The sequence below is a fragment of the Haliotis rubra genome, unplaced genomic scaffold (genome assembly GCF_003918875.1).
Source record: "Haliotis rubra isolate DU_JTF1 unplaced genomic scaffold, ASM391887v1 Scf1014, whole genome shotgun sequence".
Classification (NCBI taxonomy): domain Eukaryota; kingdom Metazoa; phylum Mollusca; class Gastropoda; order Lepetellida; family Haliotidae; genus Haliotis; species Haliotis rubra.
This window is the reverse complement of record NW_025764909.1, coordinates 88,839-114,104: the sequence shown is the minus strand read 5'-3', so window position 1 is coordinate 114,104 and position 25,266 is coordinate 88,839. Positions and strand designations below refer to the sequence as shown.

The 25,266-nt window shown below is 42.4% G+C and overlaps 1 protein-coding gene across 1 annotated transcript; it reads right to left on the bottom strand.

The window, feature by feature from the left end:
- Window positions 1-1,535: 1,535 nt before the first annotated feature.
- On the bottom strand, window positions 1,536-24,194 carry LOC124269478. Its single transcript, XM_046704484.1, has 20 exons — window positions 24,060-24,194; window positions 22,958-23,338; window positions 21,468-21,530; window positions 19,910-19,963; window positions 19,370-19,599; window positions 18,765-18,854; window positions 18,133-18,265; window positions 15,761-15,969; window positions 14,392-14,477; window positions 12,630-12,693; window positions 12,258-12,440; window positions 11,173-11,396; window positions 9,878-10,031; window positions 9,134-9,215; window positions 7,995-8,161; window positions 6,231-6,496; window positions 5,211-5,313; window positions 3,633-3,741; window positions 2,173-2,291; window positions 1,536-1,770 (listed from the first exon to the last, which is right to left on the bottom strand). The coding sequence occupies exons 1-20, from the start codon at window positions 24,154-24,156 to the stop codon at window positions 1,600-1,602; spliced, it is 2,985 nt and encodes a 994-aa protein (XP_046560440.1). The 5' UTR covers window positions 24,157-24,194; the 3' UTR covers window positions 1,536-1,599.
- Between the last annotated feature and the right edge of the window lie 1,072 nt (window positions 24,195-25,266).

Genomic DNA, 25,266 nt, shown 5'->3' with positions numbered 1-25,266 from the left:
AGCCCAACAAAATTATAGTAGTATCCTTAATCACTTGTTTTCTGTAGGGGTATAATCTCGGCTAGGGGGGTATACTATGGCCTAGTTCAGAATATACCCCGGGGTATAAACTAGGCTAGCCCAAATTATACCTGGGGTATAGTCTGGGGTAGCCCAGTTGAACCCCGGGTATAGTCTGGGACAGGGGTATACTCTGGCCTGTTACACCGGGTTTGATTCCCCATATGTGCACAATGTGTGAAGCCCATTTCTGGTGTCCCCCGCCGTGATATTGCTGGTATATTGCTAAAAGTTGTGTAAAACCAAACTCACTCACTCATAAAGCCTATTTTAAAATTACCAGCGTTACCAGTCAGACTTTATTTCAACAAGCCATAATGTTGGAGTGAGCGAGTATGGTTTAACGCCGCTTGTAGCAATATACCAGCAATATCACGACGGGAGACACCAGAAATAGGCTTCACACATTGTACCCATGTGGGGATTCGAACCCGGCTATTATATAAGGAAGTATGCTCTCTCTAGAGTTTTCTTGGTCATATAAATATATAAACACGATTCAAGTTCGGATCTGTGAGTTTAATAACACCTGTTTATTCATGGGATTATTCTCCAATGATGTAGTTATGTAAGTTGTTACAGAGAAAGGTGCGTGGACGGACTGGTGCATTATGTCATAGCAGTATTCAGGATGAAAGGATAATAGACAATGAGAAGTGAGGGTATGTCACTATGGTCTCGACGGATATAATATTATTGAAGAGGTCGTAAAATCATCACATCGGTGCACTCTGCAAAGAAATAACACATACGCACGATCGCACATGCACATACATGTAAGCATATCAGCAACTCCTGGTCAATTGGAAGCCAGTGGTTTTCTTGTTCTACCTTTGTCTCACCAGGACATTTCTGGAACATCATTTCAGGATGAAAGTAGCAGTAGTAGTACTATCATTATTACTATTCCAAGATATCTAAGTTCGATTTTCAGTAATTTATTAAGCCAGTGTGCAGTTTCTTTTGTCATATTGTTGTAATAGACCAAAAGCCACTGTAAACATTTGATTTAATTACCAGCGTTACCAGTCAGACTTTATTTCAACAATCCAATGTTGGAGTGAGCGAGTATGGTTTTACGCCGCTTGTAGCAATATACCAGCAATATCACGACGGGAGACACCAGAAATAGGCTTCACACATTGTACCCATGTGGGGATTCGAACCCGGGTCTTCGGCGTGACGAGCGGACGCTTTAACCACTAGGCTCACCGCCCCGCCATAATGTTATAAGATAAAACAAAGTGTAGAATGGCCGCTTAGAAAATATTGGGAAAACATGACTATTTTATCCCAGAATAGGGGAGAAAATACTTTTTGGCAAATATCTCGTTTATTCATTCGGACAACCTCAGTGGGAATCTTCTGGTATAAGGTGAGCTTCCGTACCTCGTATACTCCAGTTGAGGAATAACATAGTTATTCACTTGGACGTCGGTATACGTACTTCAGGCAGAGATTCATAAGACAGATGATCAAGTGTATTTATCGTTTATTGTTACAGAAATATATATAATCTGCAAAAAAACGGCAATGTCCCTACACAGGCGCTTGGCAGACACAGGTGCTGTTTTGTTGTGTCGCGGAACCCGAGGGAAAGAGCGTCCACCCGTCCAGATTCGACTTAGGATTACATGTGTATGTCTGCTGACCAATCTCAACGGTTTCGCCAGCCTTGTAGCAGTGACCTTTGATAAGGCACGCATCAGCCTGCAAATAGACGGATTGTTTGAGGAGGTCTTTAACGGTTTTTAGAATTCAATTTCAATATATGTTATTTTACAGGTCAGATAGAGTCGTAACAGCGTTACGTTTGCAAATCCCGATTAATGTGGTGTATGTGCGTGCTCCCGTGCGTGTGAGAGAGATGAGGATGTCGCCGAATTTAGCATTAATCTTATCACGAATCATGAGAATCGAGTCTTGCCAGGTAAACCTTGGGTTGATATTAAGAGCAAAGTATCATGTAGCCGGAGTGCACACTATCAGTCACGGCCCCTAGCCTGACCGACCTGTCTGCCTCATACTCTCCCCTTACGGCAAGCAGTAGTGATGGGTAGTTTGCTAGCCCGGGTCCCCTGGGGTGGGTGGTGTCGACTGACATAGACCTACCCTCCGGTAGCAGGTGAAGTGCTCATCACACATCTGACAGTTGCCGTTGTAGATGACGTAGGTGATGGAGTTTCCACCGACGTTGGACTGAGTGAGCAGATTGATCGTGTAGGATTGGGCTGAAATGTACATCATGGCATTAATTTGTGCAAGATCTGTAATTGTCACGAAGTACAGGACCGATCGGAGAGCTTCGATTTAGGTCGAGAGAGTGAGAGCAGGATAGAACACCGGTCGGAACAGTATTTCCATATTACACACTGCAAAAAGGCAAGTTACAACTTCTTTATTCTATTATGATGTAATGCCTGATCCTAGTACCGTTCACAAGCGCTCTTGCTTACAACAGCGGTATAAAGAACTGAAAGGTCATTCATAAATCTTGCATGTGTTACTCACCGACTTCAGAAATGCCAATCGAACAGCTGATCTTTATTATTTTTTTACTCTTTCGTCATGTACGTTGCGCATCATTTTTTAATGCAGTTTGTTGTATTGTAATAGTTATTATTAACATCATATTCCTACCCCTGATGCATGTCACATCTTTGTCCGCATCCTCATCACCCAGCCCCGGCCCCAGACTCTTCCTATCCAATTTCAAACTATGTAGGCTGTCCATACTTGTTTCTCACACCCGCCCTGAATTTTCATCCAGACTTGAAATAATGAAAGCCATCATATATTTTAATTTCCGCTTTTGAAATATATCCCCTAATGTGATCTACGTCGTATATGCATGTATTTAATGACTTTCTGTCCGCCCGAAAGGTCTCTTCCAATTTGAGGAGGTTGGAGATGAGAAACAAACAGTACGGATGGCCAGGTATTCAATGCTGTGTTACTAAATTCCATAATTATGAGAATGTTACTGCGCTTTCAAAAGACTTGATTGGTTCGGATGGATAGAAATAGACTTATGCGCTGTCTTTAACGAGGTGGGGTGAGGGTCTTTAACGCCATTCTGAACAGTGTTCTAGTTATGTCAACAGGCTGTCAGCTTAATGGGCCGGGAAACCGGAAGTGATGCTTCAAGATTCTTTGCGAAACCGACCCGTGAGCATACGGGATAGAATTGATCTTCAGTAACCCATGCTTGTCGTAGGAGAAGACTAACGGGATCGGGTGGTCAGGCTTGCTGACCTGGTTGACACGTGTCATTTGGGTATCCTAATTGGATAGGTCCTAGTTCATATGAATAAACTCGTATTCCAGCCAAGGCCTACATCGAGCACACCTTGGTATAGTGCAAAGTCGTCTAGTTATATGCTGGACTAGATAGGTCCATGTTCATGCTGTTGATTATTGCATTGTCTGGTCCAGACTCGATTATTTACAGACCGCCGCCATACATCTGGAATATTGCGGGTGTCGCCTTAAACTAAACTCACTCGATCATCGAATCCTGAAAAAACGAAGTTGAAAGTAAGACAGACTTCAATATCGGGGGTTCTACGCACCTGTTATGCCTGGTGTGGGTTTCATATTACACGTGAGGCCGAAGGCGTTTTCCCGGCTGTAGGTCCCTGTATAGGGTGTATGGGGTTTGCTGGGCCTGCCTTGTTCATACTGCAACATTAAGTATATGGGTTTGTTATTATTGTTGTCAGTATTTGCTCCGACCGTACAAATAGAAAATTTTGGACACTAATGATAACTCACTTCAGTGCATTTGATATTTCTATATTCTAATTACGAATTGTTATCCTGCTTGACAAGATTGGTCCAATACGTTTTGGGTGGAAAATGAAAGTATGCACACTTGAATCTCCTAAACATGAATGGAAAGATATATTTTCGCGAAAGATCGTTGGTTTTATTGCGAATAACCTCAATCTCTTATGAGGTTGGTTGGGTTGACAAAAATATTAACAACAGATTTTGATTTTTCTAAGAGTAAAATAAGGATATGTCAAGATTTGAATATGGAGCACATGAAGATAACACTATGTACTTTGAAAATCTATGAAGAGTGTGCAAATACCGCGATATCCTAGTATTATCCCCAGAGACAAACACATTATATATCAAAAGGTCCCCTTGAACGAAAGAGTGATTTTACTGATTTTATTGAAGACGAACGCCATGTTCTGTTACATTGTCCACTTTACAATGAAGTAAGACAAGTTTTATTTGATAAATGTAATTTCCTATGGCCAGCTTTTAGTCAGCTAATGACTGTGATAAGATCCGGTTTATTTTATCTAATAATGAATGTGCTCTATTAAGTGCCAAATCCTGCAATACCATTTTAGATATTCGTAGTAATATTTTATACAAATAGCTATGTTTCTGTATTTTTGTATATTGTGTATATATGTATATTCAGATACAGATACAGGTACAGATAAGTTGCGTATCTGCGTAAATGTTTATGTGAAAACTCAATTCCTGTTAAGTCTATTGCGTACAAGTACGCTTGAATTTTGGTAAATACTCAATAAATGTGATCTCACATGTGTACACACGAAAATGTCAAATCTTAGCTTGAGTACCGATGGATAGATAAAATAACTGAGGTATATTGAGAGGTTCTATTTCAGAACATGAACTTGACAACTTGCAATCTTTCTCATCGTTTCTCATATTAGAGATGAAATATAAGTAAAAAACACTAACATTTATACTTTATTATATTTTTAAAATTAATGGAAAATGGCAAAATACCCAATTGAGTTTGAGTGAGGTGAGTACAAATTATTTAGTTACTCAAAGGAAAATTAGGATACATAACTCAATGACCCAAACAGTTATCTGTAGCTCTGGTACATTTTATGCTTTTAAAGTCTCTCATAACTCCAAATTGAGTTGCTCATGGGTTTTTATGTAATTTATGCGCTTATAAATATGTTATATGCTTTGAGGCGAGACTCTAATAAATAATTATCTATCTATCCATTATATTCATGAATACGAGGAAAATGGAACCCTGCTATTCAGCGAGACGAGCAAAGGCTGTTACCGCTAGCTTACTCAAACCCCTTTATAAAGAGAGCATAACAATAAAACAACCGCATTATCTGACAATGGATACTTACAGATGCAGGTGTCACCACGCAGAAATTTATGTAACCAAGGTTACTGACAGTCAGGGTGGGGCTGAAACAGTCGCTGGACACCGACGTGTCACATCGAACCCCGCTGGAAGGGAGACGACCAGGATGTCAGGAAGTACTATGATGATTAGGCCATATATAACAAGCATTGTCATAATCCCCAGCCGCAAATTATGAAATTAAACTTGAAAAGTAATGAAAGTGAAGGTCGCTGATAATTCTTAACATGCAGGTTAACATGCTGAAATCTTAAAAGTGACCTTGAAAATTACGTGAAGGTCACCAAAATCGACTGGGCCCAGCGCCTTCCCCAGATAAAGCTTGATGTCAAATATGAAGAAAATCCAGTGAATGATCCTTGAGGTATCTCGCTAACAGGCTTAACATGCAGGTTAAATGCTGAAATCTTCATGTGAATAAATGTGTGAGTAAGTTGGGTGTAACAATGCTATTAACAGAGTGCGAGTAGAATAATAGAAAAAAATACACATTTGTATTTTTAAGATAACCAGTCACGGAGAATATGGTTTTAGCTTTGGTAACTTTTGACAGTATTCCCGCGAAGGCTAAACTCATAAGTTAGCTCAATTGACAGATCATTGAGTTAGTGAGGAGTGAGTGGGTGGGGTGTGAATGAGTGAGTGAGTGAACGGATTGGATGTCACGCTTTTTAACACAGTCTGCTACTTCAGCTTTGGAGGAAAGTGGAAGTTATGTAAGCCATGCAAGTTTACAGTGACTTGACCATATACCATAACTAGAATATAAACAAATCATATAGCAAAACCAGTGAGGGCATAAGAACAGAACTCATGATAAGCCGTGGGCCGTGGAACGGCTAAGGGAGGCAACCCAGCACTAAGGCTACTGCTCCACCCATGTATGATAAGCAGTAACTGTTGTTTTTGCATATTTATGATCATAATGGTACCTAAATATATAATACCGCGTTACCTTTAACATTTTCGTTGATGATGCAGCAAGTAATAGCGTTCTACTCACCCCGTTATACCAGTGATAGCAAAAGGTTCCCCCGTTTTAACAGAGCAGTCGGTCCATCCCCATCCAGTCTCGCACTGACAAACACCTTTCACGCATGACCCGTGCATACTGCATAAGTTAGGGCACTGGCGAGTTATGACTTCCGGTACTTGAAGCTGTCCGGTCGATGTAACTATGTAGTTCTTCGGGTTGCTGAGGATGTCGGTCTCGCATTTAGACTGGAACGCCTGGACTGCAGACGCCACGTAGCTGAGCCCACCGGAAGCCTGCAAACATTGGGATTGTCGGGATTTGGTTTATTCAGCTTAACCAGCGTTCGAAATACCTGCCTACCCGACCGCCCGGGACGGGTTATTTTCAACACGGACTGCTAGATTGTCAAATCTTACCTGCCCGACGTTGGGGTTAAAATTGATAAACACAGACATGTAATTCCCAATCTACCTAAGCGATAGTGAAACCTCTTCTGAAGAAATCAAATCTGATCCAGATGAACCCAAGAATTATCGTCCTGTAAGATATTTTATCTGTGGGCAGGTAAGTTTTACTGAGACAGCTCTTGTCCGTGTGTTAATGACTTGAGACTCCAGTGTTGACAATAACATGTCAGGCTTGCAAGTTTTCATCTAACCGGCCCTGTCCTTTTCACACTATACACAAAGGTCTGGCTTCAAACCAAATCCAACTGAAATATGACAGAGTTCAAGTCATGGAGTTTCATACAACTGGCTTCCTGAGTTGAACTCAAATGACAAGACTAGATTACTGCAACAGCCTCTTTGCTGGTGCAACAAAATCCCAGATTGGTAGACTCCAACGAGGCTATACCCAATGCAGATGCGGCATACTGACTCAGGGCCGACCAAACTTTGCTTGACGACCTGCTCCAGGCAGGGTAAAAACAAGTACCCCCTGTTAACGTCTTTCGTTGCGACGGTCGCTGGAGAGACGTTCTAATCACTACACCACGGAGGTTGATTGTTTGTTGTTTAACGTCACACTCAGCATTATTGATGCTGTATGGCGGCGGTTTGTGAATCATCAAGTCTTGAACAACACAGTGACTGACATCATGAGCATCAATCACACTAAACTGGTAGCACGCCTGACCACCCGTTAGCCACCTCTTCCGTTAATTTTGGTTGCTGAAGAACAATTATAACCTGAGCCCCGTTCCTCGTAGTCACCACCTCTGAAGATCCAGGGACCCGTTCATCAAAGCGATCGTAACGCCACGACAGTCGTAAGTCTATGTTAAAGTATGGGTCTGGATCTTCAGAGGTGGTGACTATAACTACGTTTTGGGATCTTCAAGGGTCACACCACAGACCTGGTTACCGTAACTTATTTTCATTCTCAGCTCCATAAGGAGTATACAAATCCAGCTACCTTTGGTTAACCTACAGGGTTAACGGTCACATTATCATCTCATCCTACCGTTTACCCATTCACTGCTGAGCCGTGAAGATCAGGGGTAGAATTGATCTTCAGTAACCCATGCTTGTCGTAAGAGGCGACTAACGGGATCGGGTGGTCAGACTCGATGACTTAGTTGACACATGTCATCGTATCCCAATTGTGTAGAACGACGTTCATGATGTTGTTCACGGGATTGTGACATTGTCTGGTCCAGACTCGATTATATACAAACCGCCGCCATATAGCTGGAACATTGCTAGTGCGGCGTTAACCAACCAACTATACCGCAACTACCCGTTCTAGAAACAGCCTGTTCCTGTTGTTCGATGTTGTTGTGTCGCGTACCTGGACATCATCCACACAGCTGCTGACGAAGTCGGCGACGTTGACTGTTATATGAGACCCGCACTCTGTCGAGGTAAAGTTGACAATGGCCTCATAACAGGTTGCCCTGGCCTTGACCTCTGTGACTCCAGTCGCGGTGGGCCAGGGATGCGGCAAAGGCTGGTATTCTGCAAGAAGGGCATCACGTTGAGATATGGCACAGGTACAGTCCTGAAATACGTTTGGTTAAGAGAACAAAAGTTTCTATCCCTGCGTGACCATCAGTTTGGAGCAATTTCAACTGAGATCTTTTTCTCTCCTATATGATACCTATCTGCTTTAAAGTTCTCACGACATTTTCGTACATGAAAACGAAAAGAAACTGACATTTGCAGAACTGAGAGCGCACAAACAATGAATGTGCGCAGAAAAAGTATATTTTCCGTCACGACGGACGCACGAAAATATTCATTGCACCAAAATCTATACAAGAAATATATAGTGCCTGTTATATACCCACGTATTACATCTGAAAGTATACTATTGTAGTCAAAGTACCAGAACCCAAGCATCCTTTATTTAGAACGGGCAGTTACACGGTTTGCCCAGATGCGACCTCCTGATTTCGTCCTCAGATCGTGACGCAGCAGAAGCAGAAGATATGATTTTAATGAGACTCTGGTACTTCGTTATTTTGTTTAACTACTGTTTAGAACACTAACCTGACAATAAAAACATTACTCTAATGTTAAATCTCGTATTAGGATCAAGTAGTTTGGGATGAGCGCTCGATGACTACCTCTAATTAAGTGAAACTTTGTCAGTCAGAACGTGAGTGAGTGAGTTTAGTTTTACGCCGCTTTTAGCGATATTCCAGCAATATCACAGCGGGGGACACCAGAAATGGGCTTCACACATTGTACCCATCTGGGGAATCGAACCTAGAATCGAACGAGCTAACGCTTTAACCAGTAGGCTACCCCACTGCCCCCAGTCAGAAAGGATATGCATGTAGGTTACGATCATTGTCAGCAATGAACAGAAATGGAAAACGGCGGAATATGTTACAGACGATAGTTCAGTATTTTGGAAAAGCAGAGCCCGAAGTGACGTGGTTTGGCGCTTTTGTGGGTGTTTAGTTTCACTTTGTTAAATATTACCTTTGAAAGTTGTTGTAATTGCTGGATTCTGTGCTGGAGGAGCGGTTATTGTCTTCGGCATGAACTCCTTACACGTCGGCCTCTGAAACACCATCGAGTATCACGTACACTACTACATAGATTGCAGTCGGATTTAGTCGGCATAGTCCGAGACGTGCAGGCGGGGTTTTGTTGGATGTTTGGTTGGTTGGTTATTGTATGACACCATCAGCATCGAGCTACTAACAGGGATACGATGACGCGCATCCACCAGCCATTGAGCCCGACTACCCGACCCCGTTAGTGGCCTTACGTTATTGTTCACTTGCTCGTGTTTGAAAATATATCCAAAGTTGCATTAATAGTAAATTAATAGTAATTTGACAATTCCCCGAGTTAGAATAAGTCTTCAGCAGCCCATGCTTGTCGTAAGAGCTAACAGACTGGATCGGGGTAACAAACTGACATGGTAGATGCATGGCACCGTATCTCATTTACATTGATCGATGCTCATGATGTCAATCCCTGCTTTGTTTGCCGGCGTCTTATTGCTGGACTATTGCTTGAAAGGTGTGTAACAATAAATAGACTAACTGACAGTCTTATATAATCCATACTTCTATGCACACACGCACACGTGCAAACATTACAGTCTAATATGATCGCTCACACACTGGAATCGTACTCGCTCACACACACTAAAGGCCTCTACACACTGTCGAGTTATTTCATTAGGATATATATAAGAATATATAACCGTCTCACATCAATGAAAGGGTCGCTGACTTTCAAGCCTCGTTGACACAGAACCTCAACCACGTGTCCTGGCTTACGGGGTGGGCAGGAGCAGTAGATCTGGGGCGCTATCTTCGTCGTGTGTACGTCTTTACCGTGGAACAAGTCACTGTCTGGGTTCACCCTGGGAGAATATAACCCAAACAGGTGCTTTTCTTTGTATGTCTGCCCAAGGCAAGTCATTTGTGAGCGAGTCAATTCGCTTTACACTAATTTCAACAGTGTTACAGTTACAGGAAAGCTCTAAGCTGCTTGGTTACAGTTAACAAATAGTGAACTGTGTCAATATTTTAATGATAGTTTGTTAAACAACTTTTAGGACATATATTCTGCAAAAAAAACCACAGAGTTGGTCTGATGTTTTGATTATGATCAGCGTTTCATTGAGCATTTTATGTTTATTAGTTTTGAGTTAGATTGCAATTCATGGGTCCACTTTTGAGCCAAACGGGCTGTAGTTGGTTTGTTGTTTAACGCCGCACTCCATAATATTCCAGCTATATGGCGGCGGTCTGTAAATAATCGAGTCTGGACCAAACAATCCAGTAATCAACATCATGAGCATCGATCTACACAAGTGGGATACGATGACATGTGTCAACCAAGTCAGCAAGCCTGACCACCTGATCCCGTTGGTCGCCTTTTACGACAAGCATGGGTTACTGAAGATCAATTCTAACCTGGATCTTCACGGGTTCGAAGTTACATATGTTATATTTGGGATTACACTTTCTTAGTAAAGTACATATTCTAGTACTTAGTCTGACGCCTAGACCGCTCATCCACCGCGGCTTCCATAAACATAAGCCGCGGTGGCTGAGCGGTCTAGGCGTCTGACTTCGTGTGCTGGCGATTAGGTGCCTGACTCTGAGGGTGTGGGTTCGAATCCCGGATGGGACTCAACCCACAAAAGTACTAGAATCTGTACTTTACTAAGAAAGTGTAATCCCAAATATAACATATGTTACATTTGACCACTTTCTAAAATGGCATTGTGTATTTCATGGGTTCGAAGTTATACATGTCTCATATGTTTACCACTTGGGTTACGACCACGTGGACGGATATGTTGCTGAAAAAACAATAGACATAATCGTGGCTGATCTGTGATTTGGATCACTATCGCATGTGCCTGGTACGCATACAGGACACAGCTACACTCCCTGGCAATGTTTGATCCCTTTGGTCCAAGATCCAATACTTTTAAATCGGTGTTTATGAAATCGAGAGCGATGTCAAAACCATTCCCCCCACCCACCCCTCACCTAAATAGGTCAATAACATTGCCGTTAAACTCTCCTGTGATCGTCAAGGTCTTCATGCCGTTAGTAGTCGTGTCTATGTTACACGTTTCGTGGTAGATGTCGGTTTTGTTGACCATGTCGGTGAGGGAGACAATGCCGGAGGGGAAGGTGAGCTTCACGTCCAGGTAGTGGCCTTTGTCATACTGATGGTAGACGTTGATCCTGTGCCCCATGGGGGTGTAGATCTACAATTAACATGATTGAGGTAGTATTGGATTTATGAAACAAGGAACAGAATGACATACGTGAGTGAGTGAGTGAGTGAGTGACTTTAGTTTTACGCCGCGCTCAGCAATATTCCAGCTATATGGCGGCGGTCTGTAAACAATCGTGTCTGGACCAGATAATCCAGTGATCAGCAGCATGAGCATCGATCTTCGCAATTAGGATACGATGACATGTGTCAACCATGTCAGCAGCCTGACCACCCGATCCCGTTAGTCGCCGCTTACGACAAGCATGGGTTACTGAAGATCAGTTCTAACCCGGACCTTTACGGGTAGAATGACAAACAAGGACTTGTTCAAGAGTTAAGAGGTTGACACATGCTCACGATGTTGATCTGTGGATTGTCTGGTCCAGACTCGATAATTTACAGACCGCTGCCACATAGATGGAATATTGCTGAGAGTAGCATTAAACAATATGGAAACGAGTAAAAGAATGTGGACATACACACAGGCACGCATAAATGCGCACACGCGCACGCACACACAAACACACAAACGTGTATGCACGTCGCTGAACATGTGCAATAATCCATGTCCAATTCACCTCCAGTAAAACAGGAGACGGCAGGGTTACCCTGTGGTTAAAGCGTCCGCTTGTCACAGTGATGATTCAAGTTCGTTTTCTCAATGTCGCATGAGCACCCACAGCGTGTTTATCTTCCGCAGTACATTTCCAGAAGCGTATTCTTTACTTTCAAAGTTGTTCTAGTAGAGAGTAATACGAGTGATAGTTAAACGGAATTTACATGTTGAGCCATGGGTGATGTGCAAGAAAGAGCCCCTGACTGCCGAGGATGAGTATAGACTACAAACTACCTGGTACTCATTGGTCCCACAACGTTGCAGTGTGTGCGATGTCGGTCGTTTGTTACTGATGACGGTGGGGTTCGTGCTGCCCCCGTCGGTGTCGATAATGGTCGTTTCAGTGCCTGTCTGTACTGCTATAGCTGTGATGACTGGGAGGTGTGTCGGGTGCCAGAGGTTCGTCTCTATCTGAACCTATAACAACAATATTACATATTTTCGGAAATCAAAGATTAATTCGCTTCGACACAAATTATTCTAGACCATGATTAACGATGTTTAGAACAGCAGATCAGTCAAAAATAGACAAAATAATTAGTGACTGCTAAAATAACCCTTTAAAAAATTCCAATGACCATAAGTTAAAATGCCTCAACTGGTTACCGCTATCGGTGCTCTGCGGTCTCCGGCCAAGTTGAAGTGTCCGATATGGTACAGGCTGTAGAACCTAAAACAGTATAGCTTCTGTGTATACTGTTCAAAGGACAGTCCAATCCTGTAATAGGGCTATAACTAATCTGTCACGGACCACATATCAACTCTAGTAATATGACAGATGAGCTCTAGTAATCTGACAGATGAACTCCAGTATGACAGATGAGCTCCAGTAATATGACAGATGAGCTCTAGTAATATGACAGATGAGCTCTAGTAATATGACAGATGAGCTCTAGTAATATGACAGATGAGCTCTAGTAATATGACAGATGAGCTCCAGTAATATGACAGATGAGCTCCAGTAATATGACAGATGAGCTCCAGTAATATGACAGATGAGCTCCAGTAATATGACAGATGAGCTCTAGTAATATGACAGATGAGCTCCAGTAATATGACAGATGAGCTCTAGTAATATGACAGATGAGCTCTAGTAATATGACAGATGAGCTCTAGTAATATGACAGATGAGCTCCAGTAATATGACAGATGAGCTCCAGTAATATGACAGATGAGCTCTAGTAATATGACAGATGAGCTCTAGTAATATGACAGAACTCTAGTAATATGACAGATGAGCTCCAGTAATATGACAGATGAGCTGAGCTCTAGTAATATGACAGATGAGCTCCAGTAATATGACAGATGAGCTCTAGTAATATGACAGATGAGCTCCAGTAATATGACAGATGAGCTCCAGTAATATGACAGATGAGCTCCAGTAATATGACAGATGAGCTCCAGTAATATGACAGATGAGCTCCAGTAATATGACAGATGAGCTCCAGTAATATGACAGATGAGCTCCAGTAATATGACAGATGAGCTCCAGTAATATGACAGATGAGCTCCTAGTAATATGACAGATGAGCTCCAGTAATATGACAGATGAGCTCCAGTAATATGACAGATGAGCTCCAGTAATATGACAGATGAGCTCTAGTAATATGACAGATGAGCTCCAGTAATATGACAGATGAGCTCTAGTAATATGACAGATGAGCTCTCTAGTAATATGACAGATGAGCTCTAGTAATATGACAGATGAGCTCTAGTAGACAGATGAAGTATATGACAGATGAGCTCCAGTAATATGACAGATGAGCTCCAGTAATATGACAGATGAGCTCCAGTAATATGACAGATGAGCTCTAGTAATATGACAGATGAGCTCCAGTAATATGACAGATGAGCTCCAGTAATATGACAGATGAGCTCCAGTAATATGACAGATGAGCTCTAATATGACAGATGAGCTCCAGTAATATGACAGATGAGCTCTAGTAATATGACAGATGAGCTCCAGTAATATGACAGATGAGCTCCAGTAATATGACAGATGAGCTCTAGTAATATGACAGATGAGCTCTAGTAATATGACAGATGAGCTCTAGTAATATGACAGATGAGCTCCAGTAATATGACAGATGAGCTCTAGTAATATGACAGATGAGCTCTAGTAATATGACAGAGGAGCTCTAGTAATATGACAGATGAGCTCCATAATTTGGGCGTACCTTAACTTCTTTGAGTAGCATATTATTTCGAATGTAATATATATATACTATGCATCACGTCAGCTGAATTGTATGGCAACCCGTGGGTATTCCAGTCCTGCTCGAGAGAATGTATGTAAGTGTTTGGAATGTAGGTGTTGATAATTCAACCTAAATTGTGAAACTGACAAATCTGCCGTTAGAATACTTACCCTTGAATTGCAGGGTTGAACGACTGTAGGAAGTGGGGATCGCCGACAGAGGTGCATATCTTGAACTGCGTATCTGTCACCGACACCTGTAGAGTTAAAAGTGCGTGTGATATGAACATCTCTCTGCTCTGGATATATCCCACTCACAGGATGTTAAGGAACATCGGAATTCTTTCACATGATTCATCTGGCATGGTTAGTGGGTATTGCACCTGGAGGGTTTGGTTTGATTTAGTTGTTGTTTAACGCCGCACTCAGCAATATTCCAGCTATATGGCGGCGGTCTGTAAATAATCGAGTCTGGACCAGACAACCCAGTGATCAACGAGCATCGATCTACACAGTTGGGATACGATGACATGTGTCAACCAAGTCAGCGAGCGTGACCACCCGATCCCGTTAGTCGCCTCATAACAAGCATGGGTTACTGAAGATCAATTGTAACCCGGACCTTCAGGGTTCTTGCACGTGGAGGGTGCTATTGTATGGGAGTAATTTTGCAAACATGGGTATGATGCTAACGAACACCCAGAGCAAGTCTATAATGGTATCAATGGTTTGTTTACACAAAATATACAAGCACTTTGGCGTCGGCATATACATAATTGAGTTAGGACCAGACAAACCATTGCTTATTTCTTCGAATCCTAAATATCTATGGTGCATTAATGTTGGTGTAATTTTCTTAATAGGATGCTTAACGCCACGCTATTTTCAAGCTATATAAATAGCATTCTGTAAATAATTGAGTCAGGACTAGTTCGTTAAGTCGGGATCAAGTCGCTGTTCATTCTGTCGGGATCTGACATTTCTTCAAACAAGGACGTCAGTACACCGTACACAACGACGGTCGTTCACCGAATTGTCAGTTCCACATCTCCGCCGTTGACAGTTCGTCATATCAGGAGTTGTAAGTTCGTGATTTCGGATGTTGTTTGTCTTAGCCGTATCACTTGGTAGTTCATCATTTCAAGAGTTGTCAGTTCGTCATATCAGGAGATGACAGTTCTTGGTTTCGGATGTTGTTGGTTTTAGCCATATCAGGAGATGGTGGTTCGTCATATCAGATGACAGTTCGTCATATCAGGAGTTGTGTCATTTGCCATATTAGGAGTTGGTGATTTGTCATATCAGTAGTTAACAGTTCGTCATATCAGGAGTTGGTGATTTGCCATATTAGGAGTTGGTAGTTCGTCATATCAGGAGTTAATGATTTGCCATATTAGGAGTTGGTAGTTCGTCATTTCAAGAGTTAGTGGTTCGTCATATCATGGCAGTAAGTCATATCAGGAATTAATGATTCGCCATATCAGGAGTTGGTAGTTCGTCATATCATGGGGGTGACCTATACAGAAGGTACATAACGAACCTGTATTGGTGAGACGGTCGCGTTCTTCCACACGTCCAGGCCAGAGAATACATCCGGTATTATCTCGAGAGACAAGGTGGTCTGAGAGTTGGCCTTAATGGCGGGGTCCAGCTTTGTAGCTACTTCCAGGGTCAGTCTCGCCTCGTGGGTGGAGGGGTTCCAGTCGGTGGGGGTAAGGGATAGGTCACAGCTACTCACCGTGAACAGTTCTGTAGGGAGGAGGTGTACAGTGCTGCATTTAATAGGATTTAATCGCACTTGACTGTATTTTTTAAATTAGAAACAACACATGCTAAAAGAATACCTCCAACGCGTTTCAATCGGCGGATTCGTAAACAATATACTGAGAGAAACAAAGGAACTCAGGAAAATTTAAGTTCTCCTTTAATATTTTCCAGATTTCATCACCAGCTGTGAATAGCGCTGTGGGAGGAAATCTGAGAATAAATAACGGAACCCTGCCATGAAGTGATGTTCTCTTATTTTTTCCCCTCAGTACATGTTCGATAGCCTGGACTAATAAAATCCTCTCGTGATGTATTTTTATATAATAAACATATAATAATAATTGTTTGCATTCACCCTATTGGTAATAAGGGGTAGAAAGGCAGGTTCGCACTCCGTGTCGTAAGAGCCAACATAGAGAGGAATGGGCGGTCAGACTAGCGTGTGTTTGAACCCCAGCGACGGGTCACTGCATACACTGATTTAACTGGCCCAGACTTGACAATGTACAAACAGTTATGATATAACTGGAATATGTATGAGTGCACGTTTGCAAGCATGTTTTGTTTTTATTCTTTGACATAACATATATTCTTTGTTCACAAAAGGCGACACAGTTGGCTATACCTCTATTACTCCTCGGGCGATGGGATAGCCTAGAGGTTAAAGCGTTCGCTCGTCACGCCGAAGACCCGGATTCGATTCCCCACATGGGTACAATGTGTGAAGCCCATTTCTGGTGTCCCCCGCCGTCATATTAGTGGAATATTGCTTAAAAAACACTCACTCACTCCATAAATCCTACTGAACTCCAGGCACCCAAGCATAATATGTTTAACTCTGTATATTATAATGTTATCAATAAATATTATATGAAAATTATCACGCGGACACACAATGTCCATGCTAAAGATCAAATTACACTAAAATAAATACTTTAAAAAACACATTTATCATATAGTGTCAAATGATTTGTTGAAATGGATTTTTTCATAGAAAAAAGACCCTGACTGCCGAAGATGGAAAATAGACTTCTTACAGCCCCTATCCAAACTCAAAGTGAGATATGGACAACAAAATGCATTTTGAGCAAGAATACTTTGCATTTTCTTTGCTTTAAGCCACATTTAGTATTATTCCAGCTAAAGGTTGCCCCTGCAATAATCTGGACCAGACAATACAGTGATTGATAGGGAGCAGCGATCCACCGGCTTACTATGACACGCTATAAACATAACCGGGACTGACCACACAATCCGTTTGGTCGCCTCTTACGACTAGTATATTTCCGCGGTACCAATTCTGACCCAGAATCCTCACTTGAATTACAGTGCCCTCATTTCCAGTTTAATAATTCCTGCTTGGTGACATTCCCATATTTCTCTTTTTTCAAGTGTATTATCAGCACCTGTTACTTTCACTGACATGATTCTACACATCTTTATCTCCAACCTCCCACGCCTGGTCACGAATACACAAATACACATGACTCCAGGTCAAACAAACCATTGTCATCTGTGTCACTCAGACATTCACCCTCGTAGCGAGTGAGTGAGTTTAGTTTTACGCCGCCTTTAGCAATATTCCAGAAATATCACGGCAGGGGAACATCACCAGAAATGGGGTTCACACATTGTACCCATGTGAGGAATCGAACCAGGGTGTTGGGCGTGACGAGCGAACGCTTTTACCACTAGGCTACCACACCGCCCCTCGTCCTTATAATAAAGGCTATCATAAGTACGGGATTGACTTAGCGGGTAATATGAATGGCAGGTGCGACAGGTCGGGCAGGACATGCTTACGCTTCTTGCGAACACCTGGTGTTATCACTGAAATCCATTGGTCATCTCTCTGCTCTGTACACCTGATGGATTCTATTTCTGGAGATGGTCAGGACTAGGTGTTCTTATGCACTGATGTTTTATATTTACGTGAAACTTGTGGATTCAAGAATCTCTTTAGTGAGTGAGTTTGGTTTTACACCGCTTTTAGCAATTTTCCAGCAATATCACAACCGGGAACACCAGAAATTGGCTTCATTGTACCCATGTGGGGAACCGAACCCGGGCCTTCGGCGTGACATGCGAAAGTTTTAACCACTGGGTTACCAGACCGCCCCCATGCAACTGTTTGAAATGACGAACCTGGTGATATGACGTGCAGGTGGAGGCTGCACGACATCTGTGATGACATGGCTTGACAGTAGACGGGGAGTGTAGAGATGATCTCAATCTCCTTATCAATTCCTTCCACAATGTTCAAAGGATGAGGCTCGATCTTGAAAGAGAAGCTGATGATGAATGAATGTGAGGGGATGTTGTTTAAAGCTGCACTCAAGAAACTTCCATGACATTCTCATACTTGACATGTGACTGCTTCTCGGCCATTGAATATGATTGATGTTTGTATTGAATAATAAAATAATAATATACAGTTATACACTTTATACGTCGTCAGTGCCTGTTTAAAGGGCCCTTAAAATCAGTATCGACATTGCACGAGACGGCTTTGTTTCTGGTAAAAATATCACAGAAATAAGGACTTTTATTGTACTTTTTGATTTCGAGACCACAAAAATGCATCGTCGTTAATGAGATGTCAAGTTAACGGTGTTCGAGATGACCAGGTTAACGGTGTTCGAGATGACCAGGTTAACGGTGTTCGAGATGACCAGGTTAACGGTGTTCGAGATGACCAGGTTAACGGTGTTCGAGATGACCAGGTTTACAGCATTCGTAACACAAGGATGGTAAAGCCGTAAGTGGTATAGTAAGACCTTGATGCCACCGTAGTAGCTGTTGCTGGTGTAGGCGTGGGGGTTCCAGTTGTTGCTGTTGGCGGTGGAGGACTGGACGCTACAGGTCAGCTGAAAGCGGCGCCACAGATTAATTACGTTTCTAAGCTTAAGGGTTTGTTATTTTTATTCATTTTTATCTCTTTTTTAATTCCATTACAAGTTGCATGTACAGACAGAACAGTGACATGTGTTGGTAGTTAGTACAATATTGTATACACATATGAGGCTGGACATATATACATAAATAGGAGCTAGGTGAAAATGTTATAACTGTGGTGGACACATACATTAGTTTGAGTAAGTCAAATTGCATGTGTGTAAGCTGTAGAAGTTGTTGGTACCGCTTCTTTGATCCGAGTTACATAGACCCCCACAACTGCCGATGCGACAATATGCGCCGAGTATTTTGGTGTAGTGGTTAAAGCGTTCGCCCGTCAAGACCCGGGCTCGATTCCCCACATGGGTGAAATGTGTGAAGCCCAGTTCTGGTGTTCGCCGCTGTAATATTGCTAGAAGCGGCGTGAAACTGAATTCATTCTGTTATTATAAAACATGGGAAACCATTTGTCGTAATACTCTCTCACATTGCTATTGATATGTCCCTTCCACTGATTCAGGTCGAAGTACGCCGTTCTCGCGCTGCCTGTCACCATCGTGGTGCCCACCGGAACTCCGTTCATAGACCACGTGACCTTGAACTTCGCGTCCGGGGACGTGTCGGATGACGTGAAGCTGCACGCTTGTCTGTAACCACTGCCCTGGGACGGCTCAGGGCCGGACAAGGTCACGTTGTCCGTGACTTCCGGGTAGGCAACTGAGGTAGAGGTGGAGGTCACTACATGTCTGTTACTAGGCAGGATAATTACATTCAGACTGGACTTTCAGACAAAGGTACTAGGACAGCGATTTAAGGATTAATGTCGATTAATTAACGCAGTAATAAACGCAAAAATATTGACGTAATTTCTGAAGCGTGTCACAAATTTCGTTCCCTGGGGCTACTTATTGATATTTTATTTTATGTAACGTTCTCCAATTTAGTCGACAACTGCATTTTTGTCAATGTCTGGCTCGGCATATTTGTGTGATTGTTACCTCTGTGTCGGTTGTATGACATACGTTACCTCTGCAGGGTTCGAACCCAGATGCGGACACTTGGCCGGCGGGACAGGGGATTTCTGTAATCAGGTTCACAAAATGTAAGGCTGGTTTAGCATTTCCAGAATTTTGTTTGGGAAACTAATGAAACATCCCAATTATCCTTTGCAGGTCAAGGTCAGACCATTTTCATACAGTTTGAACGACATTTCATACCATCTACATCTTATGAAAGATAGGTCCGGTCAAAGGTGAACCAGTGATAAATACAGGTCTTCATATGGATTCCGCACACTGGCAAGTACAAAGAAGAAGCATTTTGAGAGAACTATATAACAGTGTGCATCATTTTAAGATAACTATAGAGCAGCACGCGTCATTTTGAGAGAACTATAGAGCAGTACGTATCATTCTGAGAGAACTATAGAGCAGTACGCATCATTTCTAGAGAACTATAGATCAGTATGCATCATTTCTAGAGAACTATGGAGCAGCACGCGTCATTTCTAGAGAACTATAGAGCAGTACGCATCATTTCTAGAGAACTATAGAGCAGTATGCATCATTTCTAGAGAACTATAGATCAGTATGCATCATTTCTAGAGAACTATAGAGCAGCACGCGTCATATTTCGAGAACTATAGAGCAGTACGCATCATTTCTAGAGAACTATAGAGCAGTACGCATCATTTCTAGACAACTATAGAGCAGTATGCATCATTTCTAGAGAACTATAGAGCAGCACGCGTCATATTACGAGAACTATAGAGCAGTACGCATCATTTCTAGAGAACTATAGAGCAGCACGCGAGTCATTTCATTTTGAGAGAACTATAGAGCAGCACGCGTCATTTTGAGAGAACTATAGAGCAGTACCCATCATTTCTAGAGAACTATAGAGCAGTACGCATCATTCTGAGAGAACTATAGAGCAGTACGCATCGTTTTGAGAGTCTGTGAATTTCTCTTTCATTTGTTCAAAGATTTAAGGGAAATTAAGTTTACATAGCCTTAAACGCTTTTATTTTGGGGCAAACGCAAAGGCCAAATAAAGACCAAATCTAAAACATCGCATGCGGGATTTTTTACATCCCACACTACATAAAAATATACCAAATTTCATTTCATTTCGAACAAACAGTACTGAATTTCATTTCTTTCTCATCTTCTGCTCCTACCTGTCTGCGTAAAATCTGAAGGACACCCTTATTGGAGGTCGTCAAGTGCGTCTTTCTAATCAGCCTCGAGGTCTCTAAATTTACAGTACAAGTGAGCATAGAGTTTAAACTGGCATATCTGACTTTTGTATCTCCTGGTAATTTGTCATCCTGGTAAAAGGCATGTCATTATTCAAGTTTACTTCGGTATATGGTCTCTGGGTTTCTCAGCTGGGGGATGTTAACTGACAACCAGGCCATGCCAGAAGCTCACTTCCTTTCCACTTAGGTAAGCGATATCTGCAAGGTTGTAATACAAGGTGCATTTCGAACAACGTCCTTGTGGCCTGAATTGGTAAAAGAAACTTGACCAATATTCATGAAACAAAGGCGAACAGATCTTTTGAGAACTAAAATGGATACTTGCTTTGACATGGTGTGAATCCAGACTGGGACACCTGATATTGTGGACATGGTTGTATTGAAGTATCTGGAACATATACGGGAGATGTGCTGGGTGAGGAACATATACGGGAGATGTGCTGGGTGAGGAACATATACGGGAGATGTGCTGGGTGAGGAACATATACGGGAGATGTGCTGGGTGAGGAACATATACGGGAGATGTGCTGGGTGAGGAACATATACGGGAGATGTGCTGGGTGAGGAACATATACGGGAGATGTGCTGGGTGAGGAACATATACGGGAGATGCCGGGTGAGGAACATATACGGAGATGTGCTGGGTGAGGAACATATACGGGAGATGTGCTGGGTGAGGAACATATACGGGAGATGTGCTGGGTGAGGAACATATACGGGAGATGTGCTGGGTGAGGAACATATACGGGAGATGTGCTGGGTGAGGAACATATACGGGAGATGTGCTGGGTGAGGAACATATACGGGAGATGTGCTGGGTGAGGAACATATACGGGAGATGTGCTGGGTGAGGAACATATACGGGAGATGTGCTGGGTGAGGAACATATACGGGAGATGTGCTGGGTGAGGAACATATACGGGAGATGTGCTGGGTGAGGAACATATACGGAGATGTGCTGGGTGAGGAACATGGGAGATGCTGGGAGGAACATATACGGAGGAACATATACGGGAGATGTGCTGGGTGAGGAACATATACGGAGATGTGCTGGGTGAGGAACATATACGGAGATGTGCCGGGTGAGGAACATATACGATGTGCTGGGTGAGGATGGGAGATGTGCCGGGTGAGGAACATATACGGGAGATGTGCTGGGTGAGGAACATATACGGGAGATGTTCTGGGTGAGGAACATATACGGGAGATGTGCTGGGTGAGGAACATATACGGGAGATGTGCTGGGTGAGGAACATATACGGGAGATGTGCTGGGTGAGGAACATATACGGGAGATGTGCTGGGTGAGGAACATATACGGGAGATGTGCTGGGTGAAGGTAGTGACTTATCTAAAGAAGGATACTGGTAGAACAGGTGGCCTAGCTGTTGCGTGTCTAACCCGTAGCAGCAGCAGCAAGTCGGGGGTTCGGACCCCAGACTCGCAATCGCAACCACCAGGGAGTACGGCTGGTTCATGTTCAGAGAAATACAGAATTGTGTCCCTTAGTCGTGGCAGCTCGAGCTGATCGTGGGTTCGAATCCACGGTTCGTGCTTATTAGAATTTTTGGCTTGGCATCCTACACTGAATCGTTATTGTAAGAAACCAGGAAATGTCTAAAACTAGCATGATCCTTCTAGAAAGGTATATCCATCATTTGGTATACACAGTGTTGTTTGTTTTCTGTTAAACGGCCAGCAGTATTCCAGCTGTATAACGGCATACATAATCAAGTCTGAACAATTTAGTGACTGATATTGTGAGCGTCGATCCATGAGAACAGGCATAACAGAGGGGGAAGGGGGTGTAAATTACCTGTACAGATTGCCATGGGACACATGATGGTCTTGAGGGGGAACTGATACACCAGGTACTTCCCACAGTTCCTCACAGGGACCTGTTCCGACCACAGGCATCCTGTTGGCGAGATACCAAGATTGTTGAAGCAGAACTTCCGGTCGGCTGATGTGCCGACTGGCGGGATTTGGTCATCCATCCAGATTGTTGACTCGGCGCCGCAGTGGAACTTGTCGACCTTGGCCATGGCGACCTCGGCACCGGTAAACCTGTACCACCCTGGAGCCAGTGACTTGTCACACAGTGACGCCCGGGACGGGTTAGTAATGACGTCTTTGTCCCTGACACCCCCATCCAGCGTCGTGTAGGAAAGACAGGGATCGGAGGCACTGTTTGCACCTGGAAGAAGTACAAACATTACTTATTCATTCATATTACTTATTCATTCATTCAGTCATTCACCCCCACTCATTCACCTATTTACCTATTCATATATTCATATATATTTTGCTGCTAAGGCCTTCATTCATACATTCATTTTGCTTGTACGACCTTCTGTTGTTGGGTGGTGTTGGGGTTTTTTCAAATGCCGTTTTCAGGAAAGATGCGTGAGTGATTGTCAGATCAAGGGAAAGAAACTGGACTTGAAAATATACATCTGGTTTGTTAAATACTTTAATGGTTGTAAATATGGTTCACCATTGGAAATGAATTTGCATATATAATGTCAACATCAACAAGTCAAATATCATTAAAAGTTCATCTGTTATTACTCATACAATTTCGAACGAAAACTTTAATAAATTATAATCGATTCTAATATGCTTGTAAAACAGGTGTTTGTCAGAGGTGGGCCTTCCCGTCAGGTGAGATTAGATATAAGTTGGACCGTTATAATGTAGGCTCTTTGTTCCAGTAGAATGTAACGTTGTGTTCTAGTTCTATATCTGTTGTACCACCAGTACAACACAGTACAACAGATAGAGAACTAGAACACATGATGTATGTATTTCGATCTCAGTAATGTAAATACACATGTAGCTACTACAGTCATTTCATCGTTGTACCATGCTGTAATATGCTCAAATTAAGGACTCACTAAAGTTTTCAAATTACATACCTGCAATCAAGAGGACACACAAAACACCCACTGCGTGTCTCATTTCAGTAGGGATTAATCTCTGGCTCAACCCACGGCACATGCAGCTGATAAGCATGGTAAAACGGACTGGCGCACTATTGTAAATCTAGTCCATAGTTAGTGCAACATATATATGCTTGTTTACATGTCTCTATCAGAGGGAGATTGGCGTTAAGGTGGTAGGCAGTGGCATGTACACGTAGCACGTGGCTGCAGCTCGTCCAGCGGTCACAGATTTGTCCCCACCTACCACATATGTGCAAACATAAAGGCCGCCCTCGCTAAATACACAGGAGCAAGTAAGAAGCGTGGAATTTAGCAGTTCTATTGTATCTTGTATCTAAAAATAATATGTAAAATAATTGTAGAGCGGGTTTTATCAAAATATATTTGTTTACTGGGCATACCAGATGTTGTAAATATCAGAAAAACATAGTTGTGAACCATGTGACGATTCCTGACCACCTGTCCATTTTGTCACCTTACATGGACGATGAGAGAATACACAATCTTGAGAACTTTCACAATCTTGAGAAAGAGTGTTTTTTATAACCTTATTGTCTTCAGTTAGAACAAGTGATTTCTTTATAACCTTACAGTCTTGAATTAGAACGAGTGATTTTTCTTACCTTTCAGACTTGAATTAGAACGTGTGATATTTTAATAACCTTACAGTCTTGAATTAGAACGACTGATTTTGGATAACCATACAGTCTTTAATTAAAGCGAGTGATATTTTAATAAACTTACAGTCTTGAATTAGAACGACTGATTTTAGATAACCATACAGTCTTTAATTAAAGCGAGTGATATTTTAATAACCTTACAGTCTTGAATTAGAACGACTGATTTTAGATAACCACACAGTCTTTAATTAAAGCGAGTGATATTTTAATATCCTTTCAGTCTTGAATTGGAACGAGTGACATTTCGATAACCTTTCTAATATCTTGTATAAATTTATTATCAAGTTACCATTATATCTGACGACAGGATCCTGTTCCTTGTCTTATATGATTAAAATGTCCATGGCAGAGGGCAAGATCTCTTCATCAGTGACGACTGTTCCGACAACGCCTCTCCTGAAGACTCCCAATTGAACATTGGATCCAGAAGCCATAAGGAACTATAAACCATTCTCCAACTTGGGTGGTCCAAGTGTGTGTTGATGGTACACTTTCTTCAC

What these genes read in the sequence shown, in the direction of transcription:
- LOC124269478 (XM_046704484.1), bottom strand. Translation starts at nt 24,156, where the DNA reads ATGCTTATCAGCTGCATGTGCCGTGGGTTGAGCCAGAGATTAATCCCT. An exon ending in TGGGTTCGAACCCTGCAGAG is followed by an intron (nt 19,600 to 19,909) that starts GTAACGTATGTC and finishes CCTCTACCTCAG; the next exon opens with TTGCCTACCCGGAAGTCACG. An exon ending in AGGGACATATCAATAGCAAT is followed by an intron (nt 18,855 to 19,369) that starts GTGAGAGAGTAT and finishes CGCCGCTTTCAG; the next exon opens with CTGACCTGTAGCGTCCAGTC.